The sequence below is a fragment of the Nyctibius grandis genome, chromosome 5 (assembly GCF_013368605.1).
Source record: "Nyctibius grandis isolate bNycGra1 chromosome 5, bNycGra1.pri, whole genome shotgun sequence".
Taxonomy (NCBI): domain Eukaryota; kingdom Metazoa; phylum Chordata; class Aves; order Nyctibiiformes; family Nyctibiidae; genus Nyctibius; species Nyctibius grandis.
The window spans coordinates 58,739,194-58,753,369 of NC_090662.1; the positions used below are offsets into that span (position 1 = coordinate 58,739,194).

At 48.0% G+C, this 14,176-nt stretch overlaps 1 protein-coding gene across 1 annotated transcript; it reads right to left on the minus strand.

Moving 5' to 3' along the window:
* Positions 1 to 1,071: 1,071 nt before the first annotated feature.
* Positions 1,072 to 13,571, minus strand: LOC137664021 (cytoglobin-1-like). The gene is made up of 4 exons (XM_068401745.1): positions 13,542 to 13,571; positions 4,659 to 4,747; positions 2,426 to 2,657; positions 1,072 to 1,200 (listed from the first exon to the last, which is right to left on the minus strand). The coding sequence occupies exons 1-4, from the start codon at positions 13,569 to 13,571 to the stop codon at positions 1,072 to 1,074; spliced, it is 480 nt and encodes a 159-aa protein (XP_068257846.1).
* Between the last annotated feature and the right edge of the window lie 605 nt (positions 13,572 to 14,176).

Genomic DNA, 14,176 nt, shown 5'->3' on the forward strand with positions numbered 1-14,176 from the left:
AGCATCATGAGTGACTTTTCCATGCTGCAAATGAGAGGACGCATCTGCTTTCTCTGTGTTCATCACGTTACACAGAAGCAAAATGGCATGTGGTTATTTGCAGGTATTATCTGATTATTTCACCACATCTAAGGAATACAAGGAAAACCAGTTAAATAGTTCAGGACTCAGTTACTGCTGAAGGGAGGTTCAGGCCATGCGACAGGGCAGGATGAGGGCAGTGCCGTAGAAATCCCATGCTGAGCCGAGCCCACCGTGCCACCCACTCGGCGAGGCAGCAACCTCCCTCAGCTGGATGCATTTTGAATGGCACAGGAGATAGCGAGCTTGGTACTATTGCCCTCTGCGGGTACATGGCCAGAGCAATTTGCTGGGAACAGCACCGTGAAATCCACGCACCGGACATGTTCATCCCTGCCCAGGGGACCCAGTGATGACCACATTCAGTGTTGCCGTCCCTTGTGCTGAAAGCTGCTTCAAAAACCTCTCCCAAAGTTGGGTAACTCCGCTGACTCATGCAGGACTGGAGTTTCCCTGTGTCTTTCTCAGACGTTAGTCTTTCTCCTACGCCACTCCCCCTGTTGTTTCAGTTCAAACACAAAACAACACCTGTGCCTCTTAAATAATGATCTTTACAAAGTCCCTGGAGATGCTTCAAAATGGTCTCCTGCTCATCATTCATGAGGATGGAGAGGCGGTAGCTGAGATAAAGAGCTGCTGGTGTCTCTCTGGGCTAGTGCTGATGGAAGGAGCAAGTCTCAGGAATAGCAAGCTTAAAGTCATTATCTTAAAATGTAGTCTTCAAGGATGGTTGCCAGAGGAAGCCACTTGGAACACCACAGCTGCAAAGCACATCAGGATTTGTTGGTTGGCTTTGATGTATCTGCGGGTCTTATTTAGCTGCAGAAACTCAGTTTGCTAAGGAAATTATTGACATTGATATCTATATTATATGAGCCTTTTTCTTGCTTTTTTTTTTTTACTTTCTCACTCTTCCAACTGTGGTTGGAGGCCCAAAGGCAGCAAATCAGTGTTGGCAAGATGTTTGAAGAGCCTGGGGGTTACGCATCCTCACCAACCCACGTCTTTGTAGACATCGTTCAGGTGAGCACAGATTTCATTGGTTACCTTCTCAAAGTAAGCTTTGCAGTCTCCGCCAAATTTCTCCTCCATCAGTTGCAAGATAATGTCACAGATAATCTAAAGAAGGAGAAGGGAAGAAACAACCAGTGTGAACTTTCCTCCATAAGAACAAAATGTATATTTTCAGTTGGGATTCTTGGAGAGTGGAAAGGGATGCAAGAACAATTCAGCAACATATAGCATGCAGAGCTTGTAATAGGCCATGGAAAATCAGGTGCATTATAGAATTCACCAAAAAATGCAGACAATGCTGCTGTTTTTTTAACTATCCTGTATCTAGTTAATGTTGACTGCACCCATCAATTAAAGATGGCTGTACAGGACCGGTTTACTTGGTCCATCTACTGCAAGCCTTCTCCTGGCAGGGGACTGTCCCAAATGTTTACAGGCCACGAGGAGCCCTGTGTTGGACACCTATGAAATACATGGCTTGGAGGGTAAGTTTCTTCCTAATCTTCCCTGCTCATTAGCTATCTAGTGCTCTGTAGCAATAAGGGTTTGTTCGTCTTTACAGTTGATAGGTAGGTGGTATACTTTGAAACATCAACTCCTTTTCTGTGCAGCATTTATTATTTTGTGTGCATCTCTATCCTGAAAAAGTCTTCTCAGGATCTCTTCTGGCAGAAATCCTCACTTATTCTCCCACTTACTGAAAATTTGGCCCACTGCTTTGGAAACCACGTTCCTGGTGCCTGAGTGATCTTTGCCAGAAGGTGCTTCTTTTTGCATTTTGTGCTGTGTAAGGCAGACAAAATATTTATAAATGCCCTCTGCTAGTGACCTTAAGTGGACTTGGGCAAGTCATTCGATCCTGTATTTATTATCTGTGTTTGTTTAGTGATGGCAATGCTGTTGCCATTGTTGCTCAATAACAGCTGGTTTAGTTGTCCTAGAAAAACTCAGTTGCTGTTAGTAGAGAAAAATAGACATCAAGGTCTGAAGTCCAGTGCTAAGCTGCTTTTCTGTGTCTTGTTATTAAATGACAAGCATGGGAATCCTGTTGCACTGAGAAAACCACTACAATTTGTGGGCAGCTCTGCAGCTCCCTCCTGAGCAGACCTGCCTGCATCGCATCTGCTGCATATCCTTCTTTCCAACAGATGCCAGATCTCTCATTCCTGCTGTCTTCCACCATCAACCATCTCACTTTCCTCCATCTCCACTCTCTGAAGAATATATATATTCATATATGCAAAGCCTGTTTTCCTCAGTTCTACCCCTCAAAGGGGAAGACATCCTCCCATTGCAATTACACCCCCTGGGAGTAAGGCTGCTGGCTCACCCAAAAGATTTTGGGGTCAATCTTCAGCTGGGTGGCACGTTTCTTGCCAAGTGGGTTCACTAACCCAAGAAAAGCCTCGGAGTTGTCCACGTGTTGCACCATGCCATTGATGGTGGTGAAAAGCCTCTTGCCATGGCCCCTGACCTGATCTAACTGTTTCACCTCTTCCACAGAGTCCATGCCTTTGAAGTGTGTGAAGTAGGACTTGGTGTCTGAGTGCTCAGTAAACATCCTGTTGAGAAATGAGACATCCTAATTTGTGGAACGAGGCATCGATGCAGATATGGCTTCACGTTCCAGGCCTTTTCTTATGCATTTATTGCCCTTTTTCCTTCTCTTTATTAGAAGAGACGCCTCTTTCCCCTGCATTTCCTGGTTCTCCTTTGCCCTTCTAATCTATGCACAGCCCCTGTACCCACGGCAGCCTGTCCCCTCCCTCGCCTCTCCCCAGGGCACTTCCCTTTGCTCACTCCTATCCTGAATTTTTTCCACTGCTTCTAAAGCAGACGTTTCCTCAGTGCTGACTCAGTGTTAGGTGGAGATAAAATCCACAGAGAAGTGGGAGCACATTCACATGGGGTGAGTGTGACAGCGCAGTATTCCCAAAGATGTTCTGGACAGCAGATATGTCCACTGTGCTCTCAGTGGGAGTTTTCATGGAGAAACCCTACTATTGGTTTTGTTAATTAACCTCTTCCTAGAGCCTATCCCAAAGCTTTCTTACTGCCTGTGATGGGTTGTTGTTTGAGTACTGGGTATTGCTCGTTTCGTTTATTCGAAAGTAATACAATTCAATGCCACTCGCAAAGGAATTGCCTTTTGTAATACATCAATTACAGTCATCTTGGTCAAGCTCTTAAAAAAGCAGTTTACTCCAATGGGTAAGCCAGTTATCCACCTGAAATAGCAATAGCAAATTCCAGATTGCATTTCACAGAGTCACAGAACGTTTGGGCATGAAAGGACCTCTGGAGCTCATCTGGCCCAACCCCTCTGGTCAAGCCAGTTGTCCAGGACCATGTCCAGATGGCTTTTGAATATCTTCGTGGATGGAGACTCTACAACTTCTCTGGGCAGTGCTCAGTCACCCTCATAGTGAAAAAGTGTCTCCTGATGTTCAGAGGGAACCTCCTGTGTTTCAGTTTGTGCCCACTGCCTCTAGTCCTGTCACTGGGCACCACTGAGAAGAGTCTGGCTCTGTCTTCTTTGTACCCTCCCTTCAGGTACTTATATACACTGATAAGATCCCCCTGAGCCTTCTGTTCTCCTGGCTGAACAGTCACAGCTCTCACAGCCTGTCCTCATAAGAGTTGCTTCTGTCCCTTCATCAACTTCATGGCCCTTTGTTGTACTCTTTCCAGTATGTCCATATCTCTCTTGTACTAGGGAGCCCAGAACTACTCTAAAGGCAGGGCTGGGGCTGTAGGACAGTAAGGCAAAACCTTCTAGTGTAAATTACCCTGGGGAGCCAAGCCACTGGATGCTACTAGCATATTATAGCTGCATTTCTGACCTGAACTGTCCTCAGGTTGTGTAGACTGCAGAAGGAAAGAGCAGTGCATAACACTTTTTGAGGCTGATCCAGGCACAAGATATGATATACAAGAAAGCCAGAGGGAGTAGTAAAGGTATGAAAACCAGAAATAGTATTTGGACTGATCAGTACGTATGAAGGTGATGTAAGTCCCCACTGAGAGAGGGATATGTGAAAGGTGAATAGAAGAAACTTCTGTTTTCTGGAAGGAGAGAGGAAAAGATAGTGAAAACTAAGAGAGGAAAGCCCACAGGAAAGGTGCAACACAATGAAAGAGATGGGCTCTGGACTGGAAAGGCTGAAGGAGAATCAGAAGAGAAGTATTGAGGACATGGAAGTTAAAAAAAAAGTCATTAAAGGAGTTTAGAGGTAAAGGAGAAGAGGGAAATAGGGCCCATGTTTTGTTCCCATTCTCTTTCATGCCATACTTTCTTTTCTTTACCTTAAATGGGTGAAGAAATTGTTCTTCTCTCTTCTTCCTTTCCTACCCCCTTCCCCCTTTCCTTTTACTTTTCTTTGTGTGGATCTCTCCTCTTCCCCATTTCCTCCCTGAGGTGGGATAAACCACAGCAAATCAAAATGTTCCCAGCAAGGGCTGTATGAAAAACATGAAGACATACTCCTAGGTGGTAACTCCATCCTTCTTGACATTCCTCCTTCAACCCTCTGGGGTAGCAGCGTGATGGGGTCTTCCCTTGCCTGACCAGCACCGTTGTCCCGTTGTCCTTGGCATCCACATATATCTTCTCCCAGGCACCGTGGGCACTTTGCACCTCTGCTTCAGAGAACTATATGGCAGAGGAAATGTTGGCAATGAAGGGTGCAGCATGAGGGAGAGGGACAGGGAGGTCCTGGCAGCTTGTTTCTGCTCCAGTTCTGTCCTCAGGGGTCTCTAAATACTGCCCCAGGGATTTAAGAGATCAAGAGATCTTGAATGGACTCTTTGTCTGCATTCCCCTCGGTCACATTTCTGCAGGCTTTAGGGCTGCCTAATCATTTTTAATCAGGAAAAAAAACAACCACATGAGGAGGGAGGACTAGCACTCTCGCCGTGGCATCACGTGCCAAAGCAAAGATCTCGCTGTCTGAGAAGAGAAGGGAAAAAAGGGAGTTTTCAGTGGTGAAGAAAAAGATCAGCTCTCCTCCCCTGTCACCCCTGCCAAGGCCAGTGCTTGGCTTCTCTTTCCTGAGGGCAATCCTTGCCCGTGCACTAATTTTCCTGGTTTGCTCCCAAGAGTGCTGCTGTGCTGTGGGCACCGTGGTGCCCTGCCATCCCTTCTTCCCAGCACTTTTTGGTTTTTCAGTCCCAAGATCCCATTCCCAGCTCCAGCGACTCTCTCCAGTCCTGTTTTCATGCCATGGTCACTGCTTTCCCCACAGCCCTCTGGTTTAGCAGGGACTAACCCCACAGCTGCTCCCAGCTTCGGTACTGGGCAGGTGGGATGCATCACCAGCCCAACACGAGAGCATTGCTGGGATGGTGATGGCAGCATGGGCACAGCATCTGTGGCCACAGTGCCCTGGAAAGCCACCTGATTTTAATGCAGGAAATAAACAGTGCAGGACAGCCAGGCCAGGAGCACAGGTATTTGCAGGACATCTGTCCTATCCCTAAGCCCTACCTGCCTGGGAGGGAGGAAGAGACGTGTTATAGAAATTTTCATATAATTAATGTAAAAGTTCTTATGAGTTAGGGAGACAGGGATCAATAGGGGTGAAATAGAATGAAGAATAGAATAATTAATATAAGTCTATCTGAATAAACACAGGTGGGCTTTCACAATCCATGAATATTGTTCTCAAAGCTCCTTGTGTAATCATGACCTATGACTGAACAAATCATCAATCAAAGCTTAATGAGTAGCTAAGCAGGAGTAGGCCTAGAAGTATTACCTTCTGATGATTTTAGTAAAGGGGATTGTCACGGTTTAAAGCTGGGCTGGCTATTAAACCTGAGGCAGATGCTCTCTGTTAACCCTCCCCCCCACCCGAAGGGAAAGGGAAAGGGAAAAGGGAGAGAGACTTATGGGTTGGAAAGTTAAAACAGTTTTAATAAACTATAATAATGAAAAAAAAAAAAAGTATAATAATAATATTGGAATAATCAAATATATACAAATATATACAAAACCAAGATCGAGCTTCCCCGATGTCGGCCACGTCACCACCAGCACTGCAGGGCAGGCTCTGGGAAGGCCCAGGCTGGGCCCAGCGACGGTCAAGAACTGGATTCAGGGATGCACAGATTGGGATCGGGGGCAGCAGGAAAACGGACAGAGTCCTCTTTGGACACTGGCCAAAAGCTCAAGCCGCAGAAGCAGCCCGAAGCAGCAGAAACACACAAACACAGCCGAAGCAGCAAGGGAAGGGGGCAGAAGAAGGGGCCGAGACCCTCGTGATCCCCCCGCTTTATACCGAGAATGACGTGTATGGGATGGAATACCTTCGTTGGTGAATTTTGGGTCACCTGCCCTGTCCGCTCCTCCCTGGAGGTGCGACCCCCCTTTGGCTCTTCACTCGTAAGCAGTGAGGAATTTAGCAGTGACCTTGGTTTCTCCAAGAATAAGTACAGCAAGAGCCTTTCTGCATAACATCCCTACCGGTGCCTCAGTGATAACTACAAACTTCGAGCGTTATCAGTCCTGGAAGCAGACACTGTCTGCAAAACATGCAGTTAGTTTCAGAAAGTGCAGTTACTTAGAAGAGACTTAGCTGAAAGTAAAAATCACTGAAAGGAAAATTGGCCTGGTTTAGGCTAAACCAGGACAGGGATGTATGGTTAACCTTTTCTTTACCTTAAAAGAAATATAGGATACTTAGAAATAAACATTAATAGAAATAAAGTTCTAAATAGACTTTAGCTATTTTAGGTTAATACTTAGGACACGCTGGCAGTGGAAACCAGACTCTGGTCAACCCGGATCAAGACGGGACGCTGATCACATCAAGAACATTAAGGACAAGGTGTCGACCGGAGTTGGAGCGGAACCAGAACATAAAGATCAGCTAAGCAATGGAAAAGAATGGACTTTTGTGGACTCCTGACAATGGACTTTTGTGGACATCTAACAATTGAAGAAAAGAAGAATTGAAATAGAGAGTATAATTTTAACAGAAGCTTATGAAAAGTTTATGATGTAATTGATTATTAGTTTCTATATAAACCAATAGTGAATTTGAGTCAGGTACCATTCACTGCGGCGGTGGTCCAACTCTGAGTTGTTTAATAAAACCAGCAAAAGTAGAGACCCGGACTCTGCCAATTTTCTTTAACAGACGACAAGGGGCAGGAGAATCACAGAATCACAGAATCACAGAATCACAGAATGTTAGGGATTGGAAGGGACCTCGAAAGATCATCTAGTCCAATCCCCCTGCCGGAGCAGGATTGCCTAGACCATATCACACAGGAACGCGTCCAGGCGGGTTTTGAATGTCCTCCAGAGAAGGAGACTCCACAACCTCTCTGGGCAGCCTGTTCCAGTGTTCGGTCACCCTCACCGTAAAGAAGTTTTTCCTCATATTTATGTGGAACCTCCTGTGTTCCAACTTGCACCCATTGCCCCTTGTCCTGTCAAGGGATGTCACTGAGAAGAGCCTGGCTCCATCCTCATGACACTTGCCCTTTACATATTGAAAAACATTAATGAGGTCACCCCGCAGTCTCCTCTTCTCTAAGCTAAAGAGACCCAGCTCCCTCAGCCTCTCCTCATAAGGGAGATGTTCCACCCCCTTAATCATCTTCGTGGCTCTGCGCTGGACTCTCTCTAGCAGTTCCCTGTCCTTCTTGAACTGAGGGGCCCAGAACTGGACACAATATTCCAGATGCGGCCTCACCAGGGCAGAGTAGAGGGGGAGGAGAACCTCTCTTGACCTGCTAACCACACCCCTTCTAATACACCCCAGGATGCCATTGGCCTTCTTGGCCACAAGGGCACACTGCTGGCTCATGGTCATCCTGTTGTCCACTAGGACCCCCAGGTCCCTTTTCCCCTACGCTGCTCTCCAACAGCTCTGCCCCCAACTTGTACTGGTACATGGGGTTGTTCTTGCCCAGATGCAGGACTCTACACTTGCCCTTGTTATATTTCATTAAATTTCTCCCCGCCCAACTCTCCAGCCTGTCCAGGTCTCTCTGAATGGCTGCGCAGCCTTCCGGTGTGTCAGCCACACCTCCCAGTTTTGTGTCATCAGCGAACTTGCTGACAGTGCACTCTATTCCCTCATCCAAGTCATTAATGAATATATTGAATAGTACTGGTCCCAGTACCGACCCTTGAGGGACTCCGCTAGACACAGGCCTCCAACTGGACTCTGTCCCATTGACCACCACTCTCTGGCTTCTTTCCTTCAGCCAGTTCACAATCCACCTCACTACCCGATCATCCAGACCACACTTCCTCAGTTTAGCTGCGAGGATGCTGTGGGAGACCATGTCAAACACCTTACTGAAATCTAGATAGACCACATCCACAGCTTTACCATCATCTATCCACCGGGTTACGTCCTCATAAAAGGCTATCAAGTTGGTTAAGCATGACTTCCCCTTGGTGAAGCCATGCTGAGTGCCCCTAATGATCCCCCTGTCCTTGATGTGCCTAGAGACAGCACCAAGGACAAGTTGTTCCATCACCTTTCCGGGGATGGAGGTGAGGCTGACCGGTCTATAGTTACCCGGGTCCTCCTTCTTGCCCTTTTTGAAGACTGGAGTGACATTCGCTTTCCTCCAGTCCTTAGGCACCTCTCCCGATGCCCACGACTTAGCAAAGATGATGGAGAGTGGCCTAGCAATGACCTCCGCCAGCTCCCTCAGCACCCGCGGGTGCATCCCATCAGGGCCCATGGATTTATGGACGTCCAGATTGCTTAATTGGTCCCTGACCCAGCCCTCATCTACCAAGACAGATTCCTCCTCTATCCTGACTTCTTCTGAGGCCTCAGGGGTCCGGGGCTCCTCAGGACAGCCTCCAGCAGTATAGACAGAGGCAAAGAAGGCATTCAGTAACTCCGCCTTCTTTGTATCCTCTGTCTCCAGGGCCCCCACCTCATTCATCAGTGGGCCTACATTGCCTCTAGTGTTGGCTTTACCTGCAATGTATTTGAAGAAGCCCTTTCTGTTGTCCTTGACCTCTCTTGCAAGGTTTAATTCCAAGGAGGCCTTAGCTTTCCTAGTTGCCTCCCTACATCCTCTGACAACAGACTTATATTCCTCCCAAGTGGCCAGCCCCACCTTCCATGATCTGTACACCCTCTTCTTCCACTTGAGTTTGCCCAGCAGTTCCCTGTTTAACCATGCAGGTCTCCTGGTACCCTTCCTTGACTTCCTGCCTGCTGGGATGCTCTGATCTTGAGCTCGGAAGAAGCAGTCCTTGAATGCTAACCAACTATCTTGGGCCCCCTTACCTTCTAGTACCCTGTCCCATGGGATTTCCCCTAGCAATTGCTTGAAAAGGCCAAAGTTGGCCCTCCTGAAGTCCAGGGTTGTGATTCTGCTAGCTATTCTGTTCCTGCCACATGAGATCCTGAACTCTACCATCTCATGGGCACTACAACCAAGGCTGCCCTCAACCTTCACCTCTTCAACCAGACCCTCCTTGTTAGTGAGGATAAGATCCAGCAGCGCTCCTCTCCTAGTTGGCTCATCCACCATTGGCATCAGAAAGTTATCATCAATGCACTGGAGGAACCTCCTGGACTGAGGATGGCTGGCTGAGTAGGCCTCCCAGCAAATATCAGGGTAGTTGAAATCCCCCACAACAACCAGGCCCTGTAATTGTGAGACTGCTCTCAGCTGCCTGTAGAAGGCCTCATCACCCTCCTCATCCTGATCCAGTGGCCTGTAATAGACACCCACAACAGTATCACCCCTGCCAGCCTGCCCCTTAATTCACACCCACAAACTCTCAACTCGCTCCTGATCCGCCCCTGGACAGAACTCAATACATTCTAGCTGCTCACTCACATAAAGAGCAACTCCACCACCTCTCCTTAGCGGCCTGTCTTTCCTGAACAGGACATAGCCATCCATGACCACATTCCAGTCATGCGAGGCGTCCCATCAAGTCTCTGTAATTGCCACTAAATCATAGCCCCCCGACCGAACACGGATTTCCACCTCCTCCTGTTTATTCCCCATGCTGCGTGCATTGGTGTACAGGCATTTCAGGGAGTGAGCTGAGCACACCGATTTCACCCCAGGGGGATGGGAGGCCTCCTGGTCTACCTCAACACTAGAGCGTTGCCCCAGTGGTGCAAGCCCAGCTACCACCCCATCCCCCTTCGAATCTAGTTTAAAGCTCTCCGAATGAGCCCTGCTAATTCCTGTCCCAGAACCCTTTTGCCCCTACGACATAAACCTTTCCCATGTATTACGGTCACGCCTGGTGTCTTATAAAACCAGCCATTATCAAAGAACCCAAAGCCCTGCCTGTAGCACCAGTCTCGTAGCCAGGCATTAATAGAGAGAATCTTACTATTCCATCCCACGTCATCACCTGAAAATGGAAGGAGGGAGGAGAAAACAACTTGTGCCCCAGACTCTTTCACCAACTGTCCTAGGGCCTTGTAGTCTTTCTTCATCCCCCTCAGACTACGGGATGCAGCTTCTTCCCCACCTGTCTGGAAGATCAGCAGGGGGTAGTAGTCTGTGGCCTTCACCAGGTTGGGGAGTTTCCTGGTGATATCCCTGATTCGGGCTCCAGGCAGGCTGCAGACCTCCCTGTGATGGGGGTCAGCTCTGCATATTGGGCCCTCAGATCCCTTTAGGAAGGAGTCTCCAACCAGTCCAGTGCGGACCTGCAGATGATGCATATGGACCCGTTATCATCATGGTCACTGGGAACAGGAGGCAAAAAAAATTTTGGATTATCCATGTGGCACCTGGGTTTAACCCGTCACAGGAATGTTCTGGTTAAGTCCAGGCGCACACACGAAATAAGGGCTAAGGGCTTGAGGACCTGCTGCTGCTGCTGGTCTCCGAGCGCAGATAAAACCTCATATTGCTTGGGATGGTTTAGAGGAGGGAATGAACAGCTGCAAGGGGGAAATGTGTGGCACAGCGAGCAAAACCAGCCTGATACCCCGAGGGAGAAGGAAAGTGGTGGCTGCAATGTCACAGAGACCAATCGGTCTTGGTGGGGTTGTGTCCCACTGCTGCCAAGGGATGTCTCAAATGACTTCACCAAAATTAACCCACTTCCCTCCCTCTCCCTTTTCACCACAGCAAACAAAGAGTCGTCTGATAGAAAGCTGCACAGCCTTCTGCTTTCACACCCCAAAATCCTTGGAAAAATGTCCCAGATTTCAGGAGAGCCTGGGGAGGGCACACTGTGCTGCTGGGACCACTGCCTCTTTGAAGGCAAACACAAACCAGGAAAGTGCCGGTTGGCCGAACCCAGCCTCCAGCACAGGGACACAGAGGAAGGAGCAAGGTCGACACCACAAGAATTGGCAGTTCCCAGGCCTTGAGAGCCAAAACCGCCTGGGAGGAGCTCAGTGGGGAAAGCACCAAGTCTTTGGCCTAGAGCAGAACACGCATCAGGTGCTTGTCGTGGGTGGCCTGGGAGACAGCAAGCTCCTGAAGAAAGAGTGACACCAACTTTAGCCAAAGGGAAAGGGGCTCCAGCAGGTCCAGAGCATGGAGGTAGAGCTGTTTTTTTCTTTGGGATATGAATGTGTACGATTACTAGCTTGCCACTTTTCCTCCTCTCTGTAGGTGTCATGTTCTTCTTGCAGATCCTGGTGCACCCTGACTTGCTGTGGACACTTCTTGGTGGGAGAAGCTGGAGCGTGGTGGTGAGCCTTGCTCTCTGGCCTGAGCTGTGGTAGTAATGCAGTTTGCTCAAGGATGAGTTTTCCCTCTCAGCTTTCTTAGTCTTTTCCACTTCATCTCCCTTGTTCACCCTTCATTTCCCTCCCCTTTGGTTTCTGTTTGCAGCAGTTCACAAGCAAACCTCACCTTCCCTAGGAGACTTCTCTACTCTTCCCAACTTCATCTGGGACATTGCAGTACGAAGGTGCTCATTCACTTGATATACTGTCAGACATCCTGTCGTGGGCCAAAAAAATACTGTCACAGTTTAAAGCTGGGCCAGCTATTAAACCAGTGGCAGACGCTCTCTGTTATCCCTCCTCCCCACCAAGAAGGGGAAGGAAAAGAGAAAAGAGAGACTTACAGGTTGGAAAGTTAAAACAGTTTTAATAAACTATAATAATAATAAAGAGTATAATAATAAGAATGGAAATAATTAAATATATACAAATATATACAAATATACACAAAACCAAGATCAAGCTCCCCCAATGTCGGTCACGTCCCCACCGGAACTGCAGGGCAGGCTCCAGGAAGGCGCAGGCTGGACCCAGCAATGGACGGGAACTGGATTCAAGGATGCACGGATCAGGATCTGGGACAGCAGGAAAACAGAGAGAGTCCTCTTCAGACACCGGCCATAGCAGAAGGGGGCGAGACCCTCGTGATCCCCCCACTTTATACTGAGAATGACATGTTTGGGATGCAACACCTTGTTGGTCAATTTTGGGTCACCTCTCCTGTCCGCTCCTCCCTGGAGGTGCGACCCCCCCTTTGGCTCTTCACTCATAAGCAGTGAGGAATTTAGCAGTGACCTTGGTTTCTCCAAGAATAAGTACAGCAAGAGCCTTTCTGCATAACATCCCTACCGGTGCCTCAGTGATAACTATAAACTTTGAGCGTTATTAGTCCTGGAAGCAGACACTGTCTGCAAAACATGCAGTTAGTTTCAGAAAGTGCAGTTACTTAGAAGAGACTTAGCTGAAAGGAAAAATCTCTGAAAGTAAAAATCTCTGAAAGGAAATTGGTCTATTTTAGGCCAAACCAGGACAATGGGGAGAAATATTTTCTAACAACAGGCGTGCTGGGCAGCACCAGCAGAGACAGCCTCAGCCATGGACAGGATGCTCCTCAGCAGGCAGGGTCAGGCCAGGGGCAGAGGGAGCTGGGAAATCCCGAGCTGGGAAATCACGAGCAGGGAGCACAGCCGTGGTATTTTGGTCTACGTGCAGCGGCCAAGCTTTTCCTGGCTCTGTCCCCAGCCAGGGAAGCAGAGCATGTGACTCCCACTGCAGTGTCAGGAAACGGTGGCAGTTCTGTGAAGTGGGGTTTGGTTCCTTTTGGCTTCCGAGAAACCATGTGCTTTAGGCAGGAGGCAGCCAGCAAGCTCCATCGACAGAAACGGGCGGCATCTGCTACCCGCCCAGCCATTTAGGATCCGGCAGCGATCGCTGCCTTCGGATCTTGTTGACGCCCCAGTCACAGGCACTGCAAAGCTGCTCATGTTTTCTTCTTGAAAGTTCATGATCTGTTAGTTAAGTTTCATGTTTAATCTAAATAATCCACCCTATTTATTATGCAACAGGGGTTAATATCCAGCTCAGCAGACACGCCTGTTGTAGAGGATGGCTGGAAAGGGCTTGGCAGCTATAACTCTTATTTTCCCAACACCCCTCTGTACTGTCAGACTGAGGTTAGAGCCCCCAACAGCAGGTATTGCCAGGTTCCTCGGATGCTTCGCTTGAGATGCTGACACTCAGTGCTGCTTTTACACGGATGACAGGCACCTGCATCTGCTCCATGCTCAGTATCTGAGGTTATCAACATCATCAGCTCATCAAAACAAGCAAAATTAGGAGCTGCAATCACGACTTGTTGGTGTCAATGCCTGAATGCCAAAGCCCACATAGCACATGGATGGGAAAGACCTGGGGCAGATGCATGCAGCTTTCCCAGATGCTGCCGGACCACACTTCTCTCTCCCCGTCAGAAAGCAGTAGCGGGCTTGGGTGGAGCTGTGTTGCACTTTGCACTGTTGAAAGTACCAAGTCCAAAGGGTAAGAAAAAAGCAAAAGTACTCAGCCTCTTGGGACCTAGTCACCCAGAATGGCCCTCACATAGTTTACAGAGAAGTACCATCTGACTCGACAGAAATGCACACAAGTTTCTGTTGTGAATACTTTTATTGCATGCATAAGATTTTAAATGTGAAAGCAAAGGCAATGTATTCAAAATAGTTCAGCCTTTATACATCATAGGGCATAGTATATATACAGATTAATTCCCTGAATGCTGCTTTAAGGATTGATTGCATTAAGTACATGGCTAGCAGTGATTCTAACACAGTCATTACAGCTAATAAAGTTTTTATGCAGTGTATCCAGACAGCCAAGTATTTGCATTGGGA

What these genes read in the sequence shown, in the direction of transcription:
- LOC137664021 (XM_068401745.1), bottom strand. Translation starts at nt 13,571, where the DNA reads ATGGAGCAGATGCAGGTGCCTGTCATCCGT. An exon ending in TGCAGGTGCCTGTCATCCGT is followed by an intron (nt 4,748 to 13,541) that starts GTAAAAGCAGCA and finishes TCTGCCATATAG; the next exon opens with TTCTCTGAAGCAGAGGTGCA. An exon ending in TTGACCCCAAAATCTTTTGG is followed by an intron (nt 1,201 to 2,425) that starts GTGAGCCAGCAG and finishes CTCCTTCTTTAG; the next exon opens with ATTATCTGTGACATTATCTT.